Source organism: Pleurodeles waltl, chromosome 12, assembly GCF_031143425.1.
Source record: "Pleurodeles waltl isolate 20211129_DDA chromosome 12, aPleWal1.hap1.20221129, whole genome shotgun sequence".
In the NCBI taxonomy this organism is placed as follows: Eukaryota; Metazoa; Chordata; class Amphibia; order Caudata; family Salamandridae; genus Pleurodeles; species Pleurodeles waltl.
In genome coordinates, this window is record NC_090451.1 from 9,447,307 (window position 1) to 9,467,272 (window position 19,966).

The window sequence follows — 19,966 nt, forward strand, 5'->3', positions numbered from 1 at the left end:
CCCCATGATTTTGTCTTTCAATGTCTTGTTAAATCTTTCTACAAGACCATGGGTTTGTGGATGGTATCGTGTGGTGAATCTGTAAGTCACCCCACACTCATTCCACATATGCTTCAGGTATGCTGACATAAAGTTGGTGCCTCTGTCAGACACCACCTCCTTAGGAATTCCCACTCTGGTAAATATATCTATGAGTACTTTAGCTACTGCAGGGGCAGTAGTGGACCTAAGGGGAATTGCTTCAGGGTACCTAGTGGCATGCTCCACTACCACTAGGATGTACTGGTTCCCTGAGGCTGTGGGAGGTTCAAGTGGACCCACTATGTCCACACCCACTCTTTCAAAGGGGATCCCCACCACTGGAAGTAGAATGAGGGGGGCCTTTGGATGTCCACATATCTTACCACTGGCTTGACAGGTGGCACAGGAGACACAAAACTCCTTTACCTTCTGGGACATGTTAGGCCAATAGAAATGGTTAACTAACCTTTCCCAAGTCTTGGTTTGTCCCAAATGCCCAGCAAGTGGAATATCATGAGCTAAGGTCAGAATGAACTTCCTAAACTCCTGAGGCACTACCACTCTCCTAGTGGCACCAGGTTTGGGATCTCTTGCCTCAGTGTAGAGGAGTCCATCTTGCCAATAGAATCTATGTGTTCCAGTGATTTTTCCTTGGGTCTCTTCAGCAGCTTGCTGCCTAAGGCCTTCAAGAGAGGGACATGTTTCTTGCTCCTTACACAACTGTTCCCTTGTGGGTCCCCCTGGGCCTAAGAGTTCAACCTGATAAGGTTCCAACTCCATGGGCTCAGTTCCCTCAGAGGGCAGAAATTCTTCCTGTGAAGAGAGGTTCCCTTTCTTTTGTTGTGTTGAAGCTGGTTCCCCAGTCTTCTTTCCTTTTCTCTTGGAGGGTTGGGCCATTATTCCAGGCTCCAACACCACTTTTTCACCCTGAGCCTTGCACTGTGCCCTTGTCTTGACACACACCAGTTCAGGGATACCCAGCATGGCTGCATGGGTTTTGAGTTCTACCCCAGCCCATGCTGAGGTCTCCAGGTCATGTCCAAGCAATCAGTCTACAGGGATATTTGAGGAGACTACTACCTGTTTCAGGCCATTGACCCCTCCCCATTCTAAAGTTACCATAGCCACGGGATGTACTTTAGTCTGATTGTCAGCGTTGGTGACTGGATAAGTTTGTCCAGCCAGGTATTGTCCTGGGGAAAACAGTTTCTCTGTCACCATGGTGACACTGGCACCTGTATCCCTCAGGCCTTCTACACTAATCCCATTAATTAAGAGTTGCTGCCTGTATTTTTGCATATTAGGGGGCCAGGCAGCCAGTGTGGCTAAGTCCACTCCACCCTCAGAGACTAATGTAGCTTCAGTGTGAACCCTGATTTGCTCTGGGCACACTGTTGATCCCACCTGGAGACTGGCTATTCCAGTGCTAACTGGAGTAGAGTTTGAAGTGGAACCTTTCTTGGGACAGGCCTTGTCTCCAGTTTGGTGTCCTTGCTGATTACAGCTACGACACCAGGCCTTTTTGGGATCAAAGTTTTTACCCTTGTACCCAAAATTGGATTGTGAAGAGGCTTTGGACCCTCCCTCCTGAGCAGGTTTATGGGGCCCTGTAGAAGACTCTTTACTTTTTCCTTGGATGTCTCAACACTCTTCCCCTGGGGAGTCTTTGTGACCCCTTTCTTTTGGTCACCCCCTGTGGAAGTCTTGGTCACCCTAGTCTTCACCCAATGGTCTGCCTTCTTTTCCAATTCTTGGGGAGAAATTGGTCCTAGGTCTACCAGATGCTTATGCAGTTTATCAGTTTATCACTGAAACAATTACTTAAAAGGTGTTCTTTCATAAACAGATTGTACAGCCTATCATAATCATTTACACCACTGCCATTAATCCAAACATCCAGTGTTTTGACTGAGAAGTCAACAAAATCAACCCAGGTCTGGCTCGAGGATTTTTGAGCCCCCCTGAACCTAATCCTGTACTCCTCAGTTGAGAATCCAAAGCCCTCATTCAGGGTAGCCTTCATAAGGTCATAGGATTCTGCATCTTTTCCAGAGAGTGTGAGGAGTCTATCCCTACACTTTCCAGTGAACATTCCCCAAAGGAGAGCAACCTAGTGAGATTTGTTTACTTTTTTTAGTTGCACAAGCCCTCTCAAAAGCTGTGAACCATTTGGTGATGTCATCGCCATCTTCATATTTAGTTACAATCACTTTGGGGATTTTTAGCATGTCAGGAGAATCTCTGACCCTATTTATATTGCTACCACCATTGATGGGACCTAGGCCCATCTCTTGTCTTTCCCTTTCTTTGGCTAGGATCTGTCTTTCCAAAGCCAATCATTTGGCCAACCTGGCTAGCAGGAGGTCATCTTCATTGAGGCTGTCCTCAATGCTTCCAGAGTTGCTGGACTCTCCTGTGAGAGAAGCAGCATCTCTGACTATCACTTCTGGAGTCACGGTTGGAGGAACCCTGGTCTCCCTATCTAGGAGCGGGGGTGGGAGATTTCCCTCCTCATCACTAGCTTCCCCCTCTGTGAAGATATCATAAGAGGGGTTGTTTTTAGCAAACTCTGCCAAAAGCTCCTGGAGCTGTACTTTGGTAGGTCTTTATCTTTTTGATTTTACAGAGACCTTAACTCTGACATCCTAAGATGCAGGCAAGGGGTGAGGTTGAGTTCCATTACTAACTCTTCTGTAGACATTATGGGGGTCATTCCTACCCTGGCGGTCTATGACCGCCAGGGTAGGTGACGGAGGAAGCACCGCCAACAGGCTGGCGGTGCTTCCGGGGGCATTCTGACCGCGGCGGTAAAGCCGCGGTCAGAAAAGGGAAGCCGGCGGTTTCCCGTCGGCTTCCCGCTGCCACAGGGAATCCTCCACGGCGGCGCTGCAACCAGCGCCGCCATGGGGATTCCGACCCCCTTCCCGCCAGCCTGGTTCTGGCGGTTTTCACCGCCAGAACCTGGCTGGCGGGAACGGGTGTCGTGGGGCCCCTGGGGGCCCCTGCAGTGCCCATGCCACTGGCATGGGCACTGCAGGGGCCCCCTAACAGGGCCCCACATAGATTTTCAGTGTCTGCGTGGCAGACACTGAAAATCGCGACGGGTGCAACTGCACCCGTCGCACCCCTTCGACTCCGCCGGCTCCATTCGGAGCCGGCATCCTCGTGGAAGGGGGTTTCCCGCTGGGCGGGCGGGCGGCCTTCTGGCGGTCGCCCGCCAGCCCAGCAGGAAACTCAGAATGACCGCCGCGGTCTTTTGACCGCGGTACAGTCTTCTGGCGGTTCCCGCTTGGCGGGCGGCGGTCAATCTAGGAATGACCGCCTATGTTTCTAAAAGTTGGAATACTTTTTAAGAATCTAAAACTATCTCTAGAACTTAATTCAATCTTTTACAAAACGTTTAAACTCTAAAAAAAATGCTAACAGGGACTAACACAAAGCCCTAGCAGGACTTTTAAAAAATTTAGAAAAATAGCTCAAATTTCAAAAATCCGTTTCTAATGACAATTTTGGGAATTGAGTCGTGTGATCAGGTATTGGCTGAGTAGTCCAGCAAATGCAAAGTCTTGTACCCCACCGCTGATCCACCAATGTAGGAAGTTGGCTCTGTATGTACTATTTCAAAGTAAGAAATAGCATGCACAGAGTCCAAGGGTTCCCCTTAGAGGTAAGATAGTGGCAAAAAGAGATTATTCGAATGCTCTATTTTGTGGTAGTGTGGTCGAGCAGTAGGCTTATCAGAGGGTAGTGTTAAGCATTTGTTGTACACACACAGGCAATAAATGAGGAACACACACACAAAGACAATTCCAGGCCAACAGGTTTTAATATTGAAAAATATTTTTTCTTAGTTTATTTTAAGAACCACAGGTTCAAGATTTACAATCAATACTTTAAATGAAAGCTATTTCACTCAGGTATCTTAGGAACTTTGAATCAACAAAATAGCATGTACAGTTTTGGCAAAAATGGCAATAAGTTATTTTAAAACTAGACACTGCATAATTCAACAGTTCCTGGGGGAAGTAAGTATTGGTTAGTTTTGCAGGTAAGTAAAGCACCTACAGGGTTCAAAGTTGGGTCCAAGGTAGCCCTCTGTTGGGGGTTCAGGGCAAACCCAAAGTTACCACGCCAGCAGCTCAGGGCCGGTCAGGTGCAGAGGTCAAAGTGGTGCCCAAAACGCATAGGCTTCAATGGAGAAGGGGGTGCCCCGGTTCCAGTCTGCGAGCAGGTAAGTACCCGTGACTTCGGAGGGCAGACCAGGGGGGTTTTGTAGGGCACCGGGGGGGGCACAAGTCAGCACAAAAAGTACACCCTCAGCGGCACAGGGGCGGCCGGGTGCAGAGTGCAAACAGGCGTCGGGTTTGCAATAGGTTTCAATGGGAGATGCAGGGGTCTCTTCAGCAAAGCAGGCAGGCAAGGGGGGGGCTCCTTGGGGTAGCCACCACCTGGGCAAGGGAGAGGGCCACCTGGGGGTCGCTTCGGCACAGGAGGTCGGATCCTTCAGGTCCTGGGGACTGCGGGTGCAGTGTCTTTACCAGGCGACGGGTTCTTTGAAGCAGGCAGTTGCGGTCAGGTGGGGCCTCTGGATTCCCTCTGCAGGCGTCGCTGTGGGGGTTCAGGGGGGTCAACTCTGGCTACTCACAGGGTTGTAGTCGCCGGGGACTCCTCCCTGTAGTGTTGGTTCTCCGCAGGTCGAGCCGGGGGCGTTTGGTGCAGAGTGGAAAGTCTTACGCTTCCGGCGGGAAACGTGCAGTCCTTTAAAAGTTGTTTCTTTGTTTCAGGTTTCAGTCTTTGTGGAACAGGGCCGCTGTCCTCTGGAGTTCTTGGTTCTTTTAGATGCAGGGTAGTCCTCTGAGGCTTCAGAGGTCGCTGGACCCTGGGTGACGCGTCGCTGTTGCAGTTTTTCTTGAAGTGGGGAGACAGGCCGGCATTGCTGGGGCCTAAGCAGTTGGTGTCTCCGTCTTCTCTGCAGGGCTTCAGGTCAGCAGTCCTTCTTCGTCTTAGGATGCAGGAATCTATCTTCCTAGGTACTGGGGGCCCCTAAATACTGAATTTAGGGGTGTGTTTAGGTCTGGGAGGTTAGTAGCCAATGGCTACTAGCCCTGAGGGTGGCTACACCCTCTTTGTGCCTCCTCCCTGAGGGGAGGGGGGCACATCCCTAATCCTATTGGGGGAATCCTCTATCTGCAAGATGGAGGATTTCTATAAGTCAGAGTCACCTCAGCTCAGGACACCTTAGGGGTTGTCCTGACTGGCCAGTGACTCCTCCTTGTTTTTCTCATTATCTCCTCTGGCCTTGCCGCCAAAAGTGGGGCCATGGCCGGAGGGGGCGGGCATCTCCACTAGCTGGTATGCCCTGTGGCACAGTAACAAAGGGGGTGAGCCTTTGAGGCTCACCGCCAGGTGTTACATTACCTGCAAGGGGAGGTGAGAAGCACCTCCACCCAGTACAGGCTTTGTTACTAGCCACAGAGTGACAAAGGCACTCTCCCCATGTGGCCAGCAACATGTCTGGTGTGTGTCAGGCTGGCAAAACTAGTCAGCCCACACTGAAAGTCGGGTATGTTTTCAGGGGGCATTTCTAAGATGCCCTCTGGGGTGTATTTCACAATAAAATGTACACTGGCATCAGTGTGCATTTATTGTGCTGAGAAGTTTGATACCAAACTTCCCAGTTTTCAGTGTAGCCATTATGGTGCTGTGGAGTTTGTGTTTGACAGACTCCCAGACCATATACTCTTATCGCTACCCTGCACTTACAATGTCTAAGGTTTTGCTTAGACACTGTAGGGGCATAGTGCTCATGCACCTATGCCCTCCCCTATGGTATAGTGCACCCTGCCTTAGGGCTGTAAGGCCTGCTGGAGGGGTGACTTATCTATGCCCTAGGCAGTGTGAGGTTGGCATGGCACCCTTAGAGGAGTGCTATGTTGACTTAGTCATTTTCTCCCCACCAGCACACACAAGCTGGCAAGCAGTGTGTATGTGCTGAGTGAGGGGTCCCCAGGGTGGCATAAGACATGCTGCAGCCCTTAGAGATCTTCCCTGGCATCAGGGCCCTTGGTACCAGGGGTACCAGTTACAAGGGACTTACCTGGATGCCAGGGTGTGCCAATTGTGGAGACAAAGGTACAGGTTATGGAAACAACACTGGTGCTGGGGCCTGGTTAGCAGGCCTCAGCACACTTTCAAATCATAACTTGGCATCAGCAAAGGCAAAAAGTCAGGGGGGAACCATGCCAAGGAGGCATTTCCATACACCTGGGCACCGCTGCCAAGCGCCATAGCCTGGATTCAGAAGGAAGCATCCACCCTTATTCATGAAGCGTGCACACTCGGAGAGTCCTCCCATTCAAAGGCCAGCTCTGATGATGAAAAAAACATGAAGAGGCAGTGACCACCTCCAGTGGAGTTCTGAGATTATTAAATCAGGCCTAACCAGAGAGACACTTGGGTGCATATTTATGGTTTTTGACGCAAAACTGCGCTAACGCAGTTTTGCATGAAAATCCTTAGGACCTGTTAGCGCCATTCCATAGAGGCATATCTATGGAATGGCACATGCAGGTGCTAAGGTATGCCTAGCGTCTAAGAAAAAGACGCTAGCCAGAGGAGGGAAGGCAGTAGGGAAAAAGGCGCTAGTGGGACAGAAATGAATATGCCGCTAATCAGCCAAACATCATTTTCTGATGTACTAGCACCCAAAAACGACTCCTGTCTTAGTAAAGACAGGAGTCATGCCCACCATCCCAATGGCCAGCACAGGGGACCAGTGTCCCCTTGGCAATGCCATAAGATTCAGTGCCAGGCACTTATACTTAGCTATACTTACCCAGGATGGGGTCCCCATCCTATGGTGTGCCTCTGATGTGGGTGAGTGTGTTGCTGGGGCTTGGGGTGGGCATCTGTGGGCCATGGAAATGGGTCCCCGGGTACACTAACACCTAGTCTGATCCAGGCGTTAAATATTGGCGCTAAGCTGGCTTAGCACCATTATTTGGGCCTGCCTACTCCGTGCGTGTCGTTTCTGCACTGGAGTATAAATAATGCAGTAGTGGGTTAGCGTCCTATTGTGGACGGGAATGCCTACCTTGCATCTAATTAGCGCAAGGTAGTTTGCTGTATCCACAAGATGACGCTAATTTCAATATTGTGACGCTAGACAGGTCTAGCATCAAAATATAAATATGGTGTTAGTACAGCGCCGTTTCAGCATCAAAACTATTGATGCTAAAACGGCACAAGCAAAGTATAAATATGCCCCTTGATGCATTGTCAGAGCTTTAGTAAGTCAAACACACATCTAGCCAGCCTTTCTTCCCAGGGTCTAGGATGGAGATTGAAGGCCTCACTATTTATCTGGCTGAAGCATCAACCGCACCACATGTTTAAAACCAGACACATAAAAAGCTGAGAGGCAGGCTTCAAGTTTCAGTCTTTATTGAACTCCCTAATCTGATTCTGACAAGTATGTCAGGAGTGCGGATGGAGTGGACTTTCACAAATTGCTGAATGTAAAGAGGGAGCCCCAATCAATGGCAGAAACTTGAGGTGGAGAATGGAGTCCCCTTCACGATGTCTGTTGTGCGTCTGTGAAGGGGTCATTAAAGGAAGTGCCCCGAGTCTTTACTCATAGCCAGGCACTGTTGGCATAGTTTGGCACTGACCAGGCGCCTCTAAGCACCCTGCATCTCGCGCCATCAGAGCCTCTGCAGTCAGCAGCACGTGTCCATGCGATCCTCAGCGGTTCTGGCCACACTTGAAGCGTAGCTCCCATCTCCAGTCCACTCCACGGGGGCTTCATTTCTTAAGAACAACTGGGGGCCCCCCTCCTTCCTCACTTAAGGGGGGCTCAGTGGCTCCTGTGGGTTCGGCAGTGCTCTCAGGAAGGGTCCCCGTCTCGGATCCCGAATGCTCCTGGTGGTCGCCGGAAGGCGCTGATGGCCGCCACCGCCTCGCCGCCCTGTTGAGCAGCCATGAGATGATGGCCAGGAGGCAGAAGATGGACACAGGGGCGCCGAGGATGATGGCCGCCGTGGCCGCGATGCGGGGGGGATGCTCTGGGGCATCTCCCACCAGCTCTGCACGGGGGAAGGTGGGCTCCGAGCACGAGTGCAGCTGCGCGTCGAGCACGGAGAAGGGCGCACAGGCCGTGCAGTTGCTGGAGGAGCCCCCCCTGCAGGTGTAACACGAGGGGTGGCAGGCTGCGCACCTGTTGGCGAAGGTGGCCTCCTCGGCACCGGCCTCCGCGCCGCGTAACTTCTCAACTCTTCGGTAGTATCTGGGAGGGCAGTAGGACAGGCACAGCTTCCCAAAGGCAAAGAACGGACTGCTGCACCCTGCAAGCACAAGAGGGGGACGTTAGCTCAGAGTAACCCCTAGTCTGGGTGGGGGAACCCCTACAATTCCGTGCTGCACCCTGCAAGCACAAGAGTGGGACGTTAGCTCAGAGTAACCCCTAGTCTGGGTGGGGGAACCCCTACAATTCCGTGCTGCACCCTGCAAGCACAAGAGGGGGACGTTAGCTCAGAGTAAACCCTAGTCTGGGTGGGGGAACCCCTACAATTCCGTGCTGCACCCTGCAAGCACAAGAGGGGGACGTTAGCTCAGAGTAACCCCTAGTCTGGGTGGGGGAACCCCTACAATTCTGTGGTGCACTCTGCAAGCACAAGAGGGGGACGTTAGCTCAGAGTAACCCCTAGTCTGGGTGGGGGAACCCCTACAATTCCGTGGTGCACTCTGCAAGCACAAGAGGGGGACGTTAGCTCAGAGTAACCCCTAGTCTGGGTGGGGGAACCCCTACAATTCCGTGCTGCACCCTGCAAGCACAAGAGGGGGACGTTAGCTCAGAGTAACCCCTAGTCTGGGTGGGGGAACCCCTACAATTCCGTGCTGCACCCTGCAAGCACAAGAGGGGGACGTTAGCTCAGAGTAACCCCTAGTCTGGGTGAGGGAACCCCTACAATTCCGTGCTGCACCCTGCAAGCACAAGAGGGGGACGTTAGCTCAGAGTAACCCCTAGTCTGGGTGGGGGAACCCCTACAATTCTGTGGTGCACTCTGCAAGCACAAGAGGGGGACGTTAGCTCAGAGTAACCCCTAGTCTGGGTGGGGGAACCCCTACAATTCTGTGGTGCACTCTGCAAGCACAAGAGGGGGACGTTAGCTCAGAGTAACCCCTAGTCTGGGTGGGGGAACCCCTACAATTCCGTGCTGCACCCTGCAAGCACAAGAGGGGGACGTTAGCTCAGAGTAACCCCTAGTCTGGGTGAGGGAACCCCTACAATTCCGTGCTGCACCCTGCAAGCACAAGAGGGGGACGTTAGCTCAGAGTAACCCCTAGTCTGGGTGGGGGAACCCCTACAATTCCGTGGTGCACTCTGCAAGCACAAGAGGGGGACGTTAGCTCAGAGCAACCCCTAGTCTGGGTGGGGGAACCCCTACAATTCTGTGGTGCACTCTGCAAGCACAAGAGGGGGACGTTAGCTCAGAGTAACCCCTAGTCTGGGTGGGGGAACCCCTACAATTCTGTGGTGCACTCTGCAAGCACAAGAGGGGGACGTTAGCTCAGAGTAACCCCTAGTCTGGGTGGGGGAACCCCTACAATTCCGTGCTGCACTCTGCAAGCACAAGAGGGGGACGTTAGCTCAGAGTAACCCCTAGTCTGGGTGGGGGAACCCCTACAATTCCGTGCTGCACCCTGCAAGCACAAGAGGGGGACGTTAGCTCAGAGTAACCCCTAGTCTGGGTGAGGGAACCCCTACAATTCCGTGGTGCACCCTGCAAGCACAAGAGGGGGACGTTAGCTCAGAGTAACCCCTAGTCTGGGTGGGGGAACCCCTACAATTCCGTGCTGCACCCTGCAAGCACAAGAGGGGGACGTTAGCTCAGAGTAACCCCTAGTCTGGGTGAGGGAACCCCTACAATTCTGCGGTGCACTCTGGACATCCAGGTCCTAATAGGGACTCGACAGTCCCGTCCTATGGTTTTGGGTAACACTGAGCCCTACCTCCTCGAGGTCAACGGAACTTAACATAGGAGCAATTCTTACAGCGCCCCCCCAGTTTGCTGAACCCCAGGGCACTGGCAGTCTGCATAGACACCCGCCGGCAGGCCGGGGGTCCAACCCTTTGGAAGAATAGTGCTTTCACTGTAACACTCCCCGTGTGTGGAACTAGGGCTCATAAACCGCTAGGGCGCCGCTAATAAGAGTTTGTAAATAACCCTTTAAAGCCCAGCGCAGCCATTATAAAGGTCACTGTTTTTTCCCTGAATCAGCGCCCTGGGGCCGCTGACTTGGTACAAGTGATGAAGGCTGCGCCTCCCTCTGCTGTAGTAATAAGTCGCGCACCCTCGGCTGTTATTGTTCCCTCCTCTCATTAAGTGAGTGACGAGCCCTCCCCCGGGTCTCCGGAAGTGCCAGGAACCTAGGGTGACCCCTGCCCCCAACTAATGTCACAGACGGGCTCTGGGCAGCTCGGGAATGTTCGTGTAACCCGCAGACTGACCTGCTGCCTTGTCCCACCGGGTGACCACCTTTCAGCCTCAGCCCCAGAGAGCCAGTCACTTCCTGGACAAGCGTCTGCCATACCGGGTCTCTGGGGCCCACGCCTGATGGCTGACAGCACGAAGGGCTCCATTCTGTACAAGTGTCTGTCCATACTGGGGTCTCCGTGGGTGCCCTCGCCTGACGGCTCACAGCCCATACCAGGGTCTCTGTGGGTGCCCTTGCCTGACAGCTGACAGCCCGGAAGGCTCCATTCTGTACAAGTGTCTGTCCATACTGGGGTCTCTGTGGGTGCCCTCGCCTGACTGCTGACAGCCCGGAGGGCTCCATTCTGTACAAGTGTCTGTCCGTACTGGAGTCTCTGCGGGTGCCCTCGCCTGAGGGCTGATAGCCCGTACAGGGGTCTCTGTGGGTGCCCTCGCCTGACGGCTGACAGCCTGTACTGGGGTCTCTGTGGGTGCCCTCACCTGCCGGCTGACAGCCCGTACCGGGGTCTCTGTGGATGCCATCGCCTGACAGTTGACAGCCCATACCGGGGTCTCTGTGGGTGCCCTCGCCTGACAGCTGACAGCCCATACCGGGGTCTCTGTGGGTGCCCTCCCCTGACGGCTGACAGCCCGTACCGGGGTCTCTGTGGGTGCCCTCACCTGACTGCTGACAGCCCGTACCGGGGTCTCTGTGGGTGCCCTCGCCTGAAGGCCGACAGCCCATACCGGGGTCTCCGTGGGTGCCCTCGCCTGACTGCTAACAGCCCGTACCGGGGTCTCTGTGGGTGCCCTCGCCTGACAGCTGACAGCCCATACCGGGGTCTCTGTGGGTGCCCTCGCCTGAAGGCTGACAGCCCATACCGGGGTCTCTGTGGGTGCCCTCGCCTGAAGGCTGACAGCCCATACCGGGGTCTCTGTGGGTGCCCTCGCCTGAAGGCTGACAACCCGTACCGGGGTCTCCGTGGGTGCCCTCGCCTGACGGCTGACAGCCCGGAGGGCTCCATTCTGTACAAGTGTCTGTCCGTACCGGGGTCTCCATGGGTGCCCTCGCCTGGCGGCCCATACCGGGGTCTCTGTGGGTGCCCTCGCCTGAAGGCTGACAGCCCATACCGGGGTTTCCGTGGGTGCCCTCGCCTGACAGCCCGGAGGGCTCCATTCTGTACAAGAGTCTGTCCGTACCGGGGTCTCTGTGGGTGCCCTCGCCTGGCGGCCCATACCTGGGTCTCTGTGGGTGCCCTCGCCTGAAGGCTGACAGCCCATACCGGGGTCTCTGTGGGTGCCCTCGCCTGACAGCCCGGAGGGCTCCATTCTGTACAAGCGTCTGTCCGTACCAGGGTCTCCGTGGGTGCCCTCGCCTGGCGGCCCATACCGGGGTCTCTGTGGGTGCCCTCACCTGAAGGCTGACAGCCCATACCGGAGTCTCTGTGGGTGCCCTCGCCTGACAGCTCCATTCTGTACAAGTGTCTGTCCGTACCGGGGTCTCTGTGGCCCTCACCTGACGGCTGACAGCCCGTACCGGGGTCTCTGTGGGTGCCCTCGCCTGGCGGCTGACAGCCCATACCAGGGTCTCTGTGGGTGCCCTCGCCTGACGGCTGACAGCCCGTACCGGGGTCTCTGTGGGTGCCATTGCCTGACGGCTGACAGCGTCTACCGGGGTCTCTGTGTGTGCCCTTGCCTGACAGCTGACAGCCCATACCGGGGTCTCTGTTGTTGCCCTCGCCTGAAGGCTGACAGCCCATACCGGGGTCTATGTGGGTGCCCTCGCCTGAAGGCTGACAGCCCGTACCGGGGTCTCCGTGGGTGCCCTCGGCTGACGGCTGACAGCCCGAAGGGCTCCATTCTGTACAAGCGTCTGTCCGTACCGGGGTCTCCGTGGGTGCCCTCGCCTGGCGGCCCATACCGGGATCTCTGTGGGTGCCCTCGACTGAACGCTGACAGCCCATACCGGGGTTTCTGTGGGTGCCCTCGCCTGACAGCTGACAGCCCGTAGGGCTCCATTCTGTACAAGCATCTGTCCGTACCAGGGTCTCTGTGGGTTCCCTCGCCTGACGGCTGACAGCCCATACCGGGGTCTCTGTGGGTGCCCTCGCCTGACAGCTGACAGCTCCATTCTGTACAAGTGTCTGTCCGTACCGGGGTCTCTGTGGCCCTCACCTGACGGCTGACAGCCCGTACCGGGGTCTCTGTGGGTGCCCTCGCCTGACGGCTGACAGCCCGTACCGGGGTCTCTGTGGGTGCCCTCGCCTGACAGCTGACAGCTCCATTCTGTACAAGTGTCTGTCCGCACCGGGGTCTCTGTGGCCCTCGCCTGACGGCTGACAGCCCGTACTGGGGTCTCTGTGGATGCCCTCGCCTGGCGGCTGACAGCCCATACCAGGGTCTCTGTGGGTGCCCTCGCCTGATGGCTGACAGCCCGTACCAGGGTCTCTGTGGGTGCCCTCGCCTGGCGGCTGACAGCCCATACCAGGGTCTCTGTGGGTGCCCTCGCCTGACGGCTGACAGCCCGTACCGGGGTCTCTGTGGGTGCCCACGCCTGGCGGCTGACAGCCCATACCGGGGTCTCTGTGGGTGCCCTCGCCTGACGGCTGACAGCCCGTACCGGGGTCTCTGTGGGTGCCATCGCCTGACGGCTGACAGCGTCTACCGGGGTCTCTGTGTGTGCCCTCGCCTGACAGCTGACAGCCCATACCGGGGTCTCTGTTGTTGCCCTCGCCTGAAGGCTGACAGCCCATACCGGGGTCTATGTGGGTGCCCTCGCCTGAAGGCTGACAGCCCGTACCGGGGTCTCCGTGGGTGCCCTCGGCTGACGGCTGACAGCCCGAAGGGCTCCATTCTGTACAAGCGTCTTTCCGTACCGGGGTCTCCGTGGGTGCCCTCGCCTGGCGGCCCATACCGGGGTCTCTGTGGGTGCCCTCGACTGAACGCTGACAGCCCATACCGGGGTTTCTGTGGGTGCCCTCGCCTGACAGCTGACAGCCCGGAGGGCTCCATTCTGTACAAGCATCTGTCCGTACCAGGGTCTCTGTGGGTTCCCTCGCCTGACGGCTGACAGCCCATACCGGGGTCTCTGTGGGTGCCCTCGCCTGACAGCTGACAGCTCCATTCTGTACAAGTGTCTGTCCGTACCGGGGTCTCTGTGGCCCTCACCTGACGGCTGACAGCCCGTACCGGGGTCTCTGTGGGTGCCCTCGCCTGACGGCTGACAGCCCGTACCGGGGTCTCTGTGGGTGCCCTCGCCTGACAGCTGACAGCTCCATTCTGTACAAGTGTCTGTCCGCACCGGGGTCTCTGTGGCCCTCGCCTGGCGGCTGACAGCCCATACCAGGGTCTCTGTGGGTGCCCTAGCCTGATGGCTGACAGCCCGTACCAGGGTCTCTGTGGGTGCCCTCGCCTGGCGGCTGACAGCCCATACCAGGGTCTCTGTGGGTGCCCTCGCCTGACGGCTGACAGCCCGTACCGGGGTCTCTGTGGGTGCCCACGCCTGGCGGCTGACAGCCCATACCGGGGTCTCTGTGGGTGCCCTCGCCTGACAGCTGACAGCTCCATTCTGTACAAGTGTCTGTCCGCACCGGGGTCTCTGTGGCCCTCGCCTGACGGCTGACAGCCCGTACTGGGGTCTCTGTGGATGCCCTCGCCTGGCGGCTGACAGCCCATACCAGGGTCTCTGTGGGTGCCCTTGCCTGATGGCTGACAGCCCGTACCAGGGTCTCTGTGGGTGCCCTCGCCTGACAGCTGACAGCCCGGAGGACTCCATTCTGTACAAGCATCTGTCCGTACCGGGGTCTCTGTGGGTTCCCTCGCCTGACGGCTGACAGCCCGTAACGGGGTCTCTGTGGGTGCCCTCGTCTGACATCTGACAGCTCCATTCTGTACAAGAGTCTGTCTGTACCGGGGTCTCTGTGGCCCTCACCTGACGGCTGAAAGCCCAGAGGGCTCCATTCTATACAAGTGTCTGTCCGTACCAGGGTCTCTGTGGGTGCCCTCGCCTGAAGGCTGACAACCCAGAGGGCTCCATTCTGTACAAGTGTCTGTCCGTACCGGGGTCTCTGTGGCCCTCGCCTGACAGCTGACAGCCCATACTGGGGTCTCTCTGGGTGCCCTCGCCTGACAGCTGACAGCCCATACCGGGGTCTCTGTGGGTTCCCTCGCCTGACAGCTGACAGCCCGGAGGGCTCCATTCTGTACAAGCGTCTGTCCGTACCGGGGTCTCCGTGGGTGCCCTCGCCTGACGACTGACAGCCCATACCGGGGTCTCCGTGGGTGCCCTCGTCTGAAGGCTGACAGCCTATACCGGGGTCTCTGTGGGTGCCCTCGCCTGACAGCTGACAGCCCATACCGGGGTCTCCGTGGGTGCCCTCACCTGACTGCTGACAGCCCATACCGGGGTCTCTGTGGGTGCCCTCGCCTGAAGGCTGACAGCCTGTACTGGGGTCTCCGTGGGTGCCCTCGCCTGAGAGGCTGACAGCCCGGAGGGCTCCATTCTGTACAAGCGTCTGTCCGTACCGGGGTCTCCGTGGGTGCCCTCGCCTGGCGGCCCATACTGGGGTCTCTGTGGGTGCCCTCGCCTGAAGGCTGACAGCCCATACCGGGGTCTCCGTGGGTGCCCTCACCTGACAGCTGACAGCCAAGAGGGCTCCATTCTGTACAACCGTCTGTCCGTACCGGGGTCTCTGTGGGTGCCCTCGCCTGGCGGCCCATACCGGGGTCTCTCTGGGTGCCCTCGCCTGAAGGCTGACAGCCCATACCGGGGTCTCTGTGGGTGCCCTCGCCTGACAGCTGACAGCTCCATTCTGTACAAGTGTCTGTCCGTACCGGGGTCTCTGTGGCCCTCACCTGACGGCTGACAGCCCGTACCGGGGTCTCTGTGGGTGCCCTCGCCTGGCGGCTGACAGCCCATACCAGGGTCTCTGTGGGAGCCCTCGCCTGAAGGCTGACAGCCCGTACCGGGGTCTCTGTGGGTGCCCTCGCCTGAAGGCTGACAGCCCATACCAGGGTCTCTGTGGGTGCCCTCGCCTGACGGCTGACAGCCCGTACCGGGGTCTCTGTGGGTGCCCACGCCTGGCGGCTGACAGCCCATACCGGGGTCTCTGTGGGTGCCCTCGCCTGACAGCTGACAGCTCCATTCTGTACAAGTGTCTGTCCGCACCGGGGTCTCTGTGGCCCTCGCCTGACGGCTGACAGCCCGTACTGGGGTCTCTGTGGATGCCCTCGCCTGGCGGCTGACAGCCCATACCAGGGTCTCTGTGGGTGCCCTTGCCTGATGGCTGACAGCCCGTACCAGGGTCTCTGTGGGTGCCCTCGCCTGACAGCTGACAGCCCGGAGGGCTCCATTCTGTACAAGCATCTGTCCGTACCGGGGTCTCTGTGGGTTCCCTCGCCTGACGGCTGACAGCCCGTAACGGGGTCTCTGTGGGTGCCCTCGTCTGACATCTGACAGCTCCATTCTGTACAAGAGTCTGTCTGTACCGGGGTCTCTGTGGCCCTCACCTGACGGCTGAAAGCCCAGAGGGCTCCATTCTATACAAGTGTCTGTCCGTACCAGGGTCTCTGTGGGTGCCCTCGCCTGAAGGCTGACAACCCAGAGGGCTCCATTCTGTACAAGTGTCTGTCCGTACCGGGGTCTCTGTGGCCCTCGCCTGACAGCTGACAGCCCATACTGGGGTCTCTGTGGGTGCCCTCGCCTGACAGCTGACAGCCCATACCGGGGTCTCTGTGGGTTCCCTCGCCTGACAGCTGACAGCCCGGAGGGCTCCATTCTGTACAAGCGTCTGTCCGTACCGGGGTATCCGTGGGTGCCCTCGCCTGACGACTGACAGCCCATACCGGGGTCTCCGTGGGTGCCCTCGTCTGAAGGCTGACAGCCTATACCGGGGTCTCTGTGGGTGCCCTCGCCTGACAGCTGACAGCCCATACCGGGGTCTCCGTGGGTGCCCTCACCTGACTGCTGACAGCCCATACCGGGGTCTCTGTGGGTGCCCTCGCCTGAAGGCTGACAGCCTGTACTGGGGTCTCCGTGGGTGCCCTCGCCTGAGAGGCTGACAGCCCGGAGGGCTCCATTCTGTACAAGCGTCTGTCCGTACCGGGGTCTCCGTGGGTGCCCTCGCCTGGCGGCCCATACTGGGGTCTCTGTGGGTGCCCTCGCCTGAAGGCTGACAGCCCATACCGGGGTCTCCGTGGGTGCCCTCACCTGACAGCTGACAGCCAAGAGGGCTCCATTCTGTACAACCGTCTGTCCGTACCGGGGTCTCTGTGGGTGCCCTCGCCTGGCGGCCCATACCGGGGTCTCTCTGGGTGCCCTCGCCTGAAGGCTGACAGCCCATACCGGGGTCTCTGTGGGTGCCCTCGCCTGACAGCTGACAGCTCCATTCTGTACAAGTGTCTGTCCGTACCGGGGTCTCTGTGGCCCTCACCTGACGGCTGACAGCCCGTACCGGGGTCTCTGTGGGTGCCCTCGCCTGGCGGCTGACAGCCCATACCAGGGTCTCTGTGGGAGCCCTCGCCTGAAGGCTGACAGCCCGTACCGGGGTCTCTGTGGATGCCCTCGCCTGAAGGCTGACAGCCCGTACCGGGTTCTCTGTGGGTGCCCTCGCCTGACGGCTGACAGCCCGTACCGGGTTCTCTGTGGGTGCCCTCGCCTAAAGGCTGACAGCCCATAGCGGGGTCTCTGTGGGTGCCCTCGCCTGAAGACTGACAGCCCGTACCGGGGTCTCCGTGGGTGCCCTCGCTTGATGGCTGACAGCCCGGAGGGCTCCATTCTGTACAAGCGTCTGTCCGTACCGGGGTCTCCGTGGGTGCCCTCGCCTGACGACTGACAGCCCATACCGGGGTCTCCGTGGGTGCCCTCATCTGAAGGCTGACAGCCTATACCGGGGTCTCCGTGGGTGCCCTCGCCTGAAGGCTGACAGCCCATACCAGGGTCTCTGTGGGTGCCCTCGCCTGATGGCTGACAGCCCGTACTGGGGTCTCCGTGGGTGCCCTCGCCTGAGAGCTGACAGCCCGGAGGGCTCCATTCTGTACAAGCGTCTGTCCGTACCGGGGTCTCCGTGGGTGCCCTCGCCTGACGACTGACAGCCCATACCGGGGTCTCCGTGGGTGCCCTCGTCTGAAGGCTGACAGCCCATACCGGGGTCTCTGTGGGTGCCCTCGCCTGAAGGCTGACAGCCCATACCGGGGTTTCTGTGGGTGCCCTCGCCTGATAGCTGACAGCCCGTACCGGGTCTCTGTTGGTGCCCTCGCCTGACAGCTCACAGCCCATACCGGGGTCTCTGTGGGTGCCCTCGCCTGAAGGCTGACAGCCCATACCGGGGTCTCTGTGGGTGCCCTCGCCTGAAGGCTGACAGCCCGTACTGGGGTCTCCGTGGGTGCCCTCGCCTGAGAGGCTGACAGCCCGGAGGGCTCCATTCTGTACAAGCGTCTGTCTGTACCGGGGTCTCCGTGGGTGCCCTCGCCTGGCAGCCCATACCGGGGTCTCTGTGGGTGCCCTCGCCTGAAGGCTGACAGCCCATACCGGGGTCTCTGTGGGTGCCCTCGCCTGACAGCTGACAGCTCCATTCTGTACAAGTGTCTGTCCGTACCGGGGTCTCTGTGGCCCTCACCTGACGGCTGGCAGCCCGTACCGGGGTCTCTGTGGGTGCCCTCGCCTGACGGCTGACAGCCCGTACCGGGGTCTCTGTGGGTGCCCTCGCCTGAAGGCTGACAGGGCTCCATTCTGTACAAATGTCTGTCCGTACCGGGGTCTCTGTGGCCATCGCCTGACAGGTGACAGCCCGGACAGCTCCATTCTGTACAAGCGTCTGCCCGTACCGACGTCTCTGTGGGTGCCCTTGCCTGATGGCTCACAGCCCGGAGGGCTCCATTCTGAACAAGTGTCTGTCTGTACCGGGGTCTCTGTGGGTGCCCTCGCCTGAAGGCTGACAGCTCCATTCTGTACAAGTGTCTGTCCGTACCGGGGTCTCCGTGAGTGCCCTCGCCTGAAGGCTGACAGCCCGTACCGGGGTCTCTGTGGGTGCCCTCGCCTGACAGCTGACAGCCCGGAGGGCTCCATTCTGTACAAGTGTTTGTCCGTACCGGGGTCTCTGTGGCCATCGCCTGATGGCTGACAGCCCGGACGGCTCCATTCTGTACAAGCGTCTGCCCGTACCGGGGTCTCCGTGGGTGCCCTCGTCTGACGGCTGACAGCCCGGAGGGCTCCATTCTGTACAAGTTTCTGTCCGTACCGGGGTCTCCGTGGGTGCCCTCGCCTGACAGCTGACAGCCTGGAGGGCTCCATTCTGTACAAGCGTCTGCCCGTACCGGGGTCTCTGTGGGTTCCCTCGCCTGAAGGCTGACAGCCCATACCGGGGTCTCTGTGGGTGCCCTCGCCAGACAGCTGACAGCCCAGACGGCTCCATTCTGTACAAGTGTCTGTCCGTACCGGGGTCTCTGTGGGTGTCCTCGCCTGACGGCTGACAGCCCATACCGGGGTCTCTGTGGGTGCCCTCGCCTGACGGCCCATAGCCCGGAGGGCTCCATTCTGTACAAGTGTCTGTCCGTACCGGGGTCTCTGTGGGTGCCCTCGCCTGACGGCTACAGCCTAGAGGGCTCCATTCTGTACAAGTGTCTGTCCGTACTGGGGACTCTGTGGGTGCCCTCGCCTGACTGCTGACAGTCCGCAGGGCTCCATTCTGTACAAGTGTCTGTCTGTACCGGGGTCTCTGTAGCCCTCGCCTGACAGCTGACATCCCGGAGGGGTCCATTCTGTACAAGTGTCTGTCCGTACCGGGGTCTCTGTGGGTGCCCTCGCCTGACGGCTCACAGCCCGTACCTGGGTCTCTGTGGGTGCCCTCGCCTGACGGCTGACAGCCCGTACCGGGGTCTCCGTGGGTGCCCTGCCTGACGGCTCACAGCCCGTACCGGGATCTCTGTGGGTGCCCTGGCCTGACGGCTGACAGCTCCATTCTGTACAAGCGTCCGTCCATACCGGGGTCTCTGTAGCCCTCGCCTGACGGCTGACAGCCCGTACCGGGGTCTCTGTGGATGCCCTCGCCTGATGGATGACAGCCCGTACTGGGGTCTCCGTGGGTGCCCTCGCCTGAAGGCTGACAGCCCGTACCGGGGTCTCTGTGGGTGTCCTCGCCTGATGGCTGACAGCCCGGAGGGCTCCATTCTGTACAAGTGTCTGTCCGTACCGGGGTCTCTGTGGGTGCCCTCGCCTGACAGCTGACAGCCCGGAGGGCTCCATTCTGTACAAGTGCCTGTCCGTACCGGGGTCTCTGTGGGTGCCCTCGCCTGAAGGCTGACAGCCCGGAGGGCTCCATTCTGTACAAATGTCTGTCCATACCGGGGTCTCTGTGGCCATCGCCTGACAGGTGACAGCCCGGACAGCTCCATTCTGTACAAGCGTCTGCCCGTACCGACGTCTCTGTGGGTGCCCTTGCATGATGGCTCACAGCCCGGAGGGCTCCATTCTG

General features: G+C 58.4%; 1 protein-coding gene across 1 annotated transcript in view; it reads right to left on the reverse strand.

Annotated features, from left to right (window-relative positions):
• PCSK4 (proprotein convertase subtilisin/kexin type 4) overlaps positions 1-19,966 on the reverse strand; it is a 2,195,633-nt gene that overhangs the window by 55,604 nt on the left and 2,120,063 nt on the right. The window contains exon 15 of the mRNA XM_069215864.1: positions 7,866-8,363. Coding sequence (XP_069071965.1) covers positions 7,866-8,363 — 498 coding nt within the window. The remainder of the gene's footprint in view (positions 1-7,865; positions 8,364-19,966) is intronic.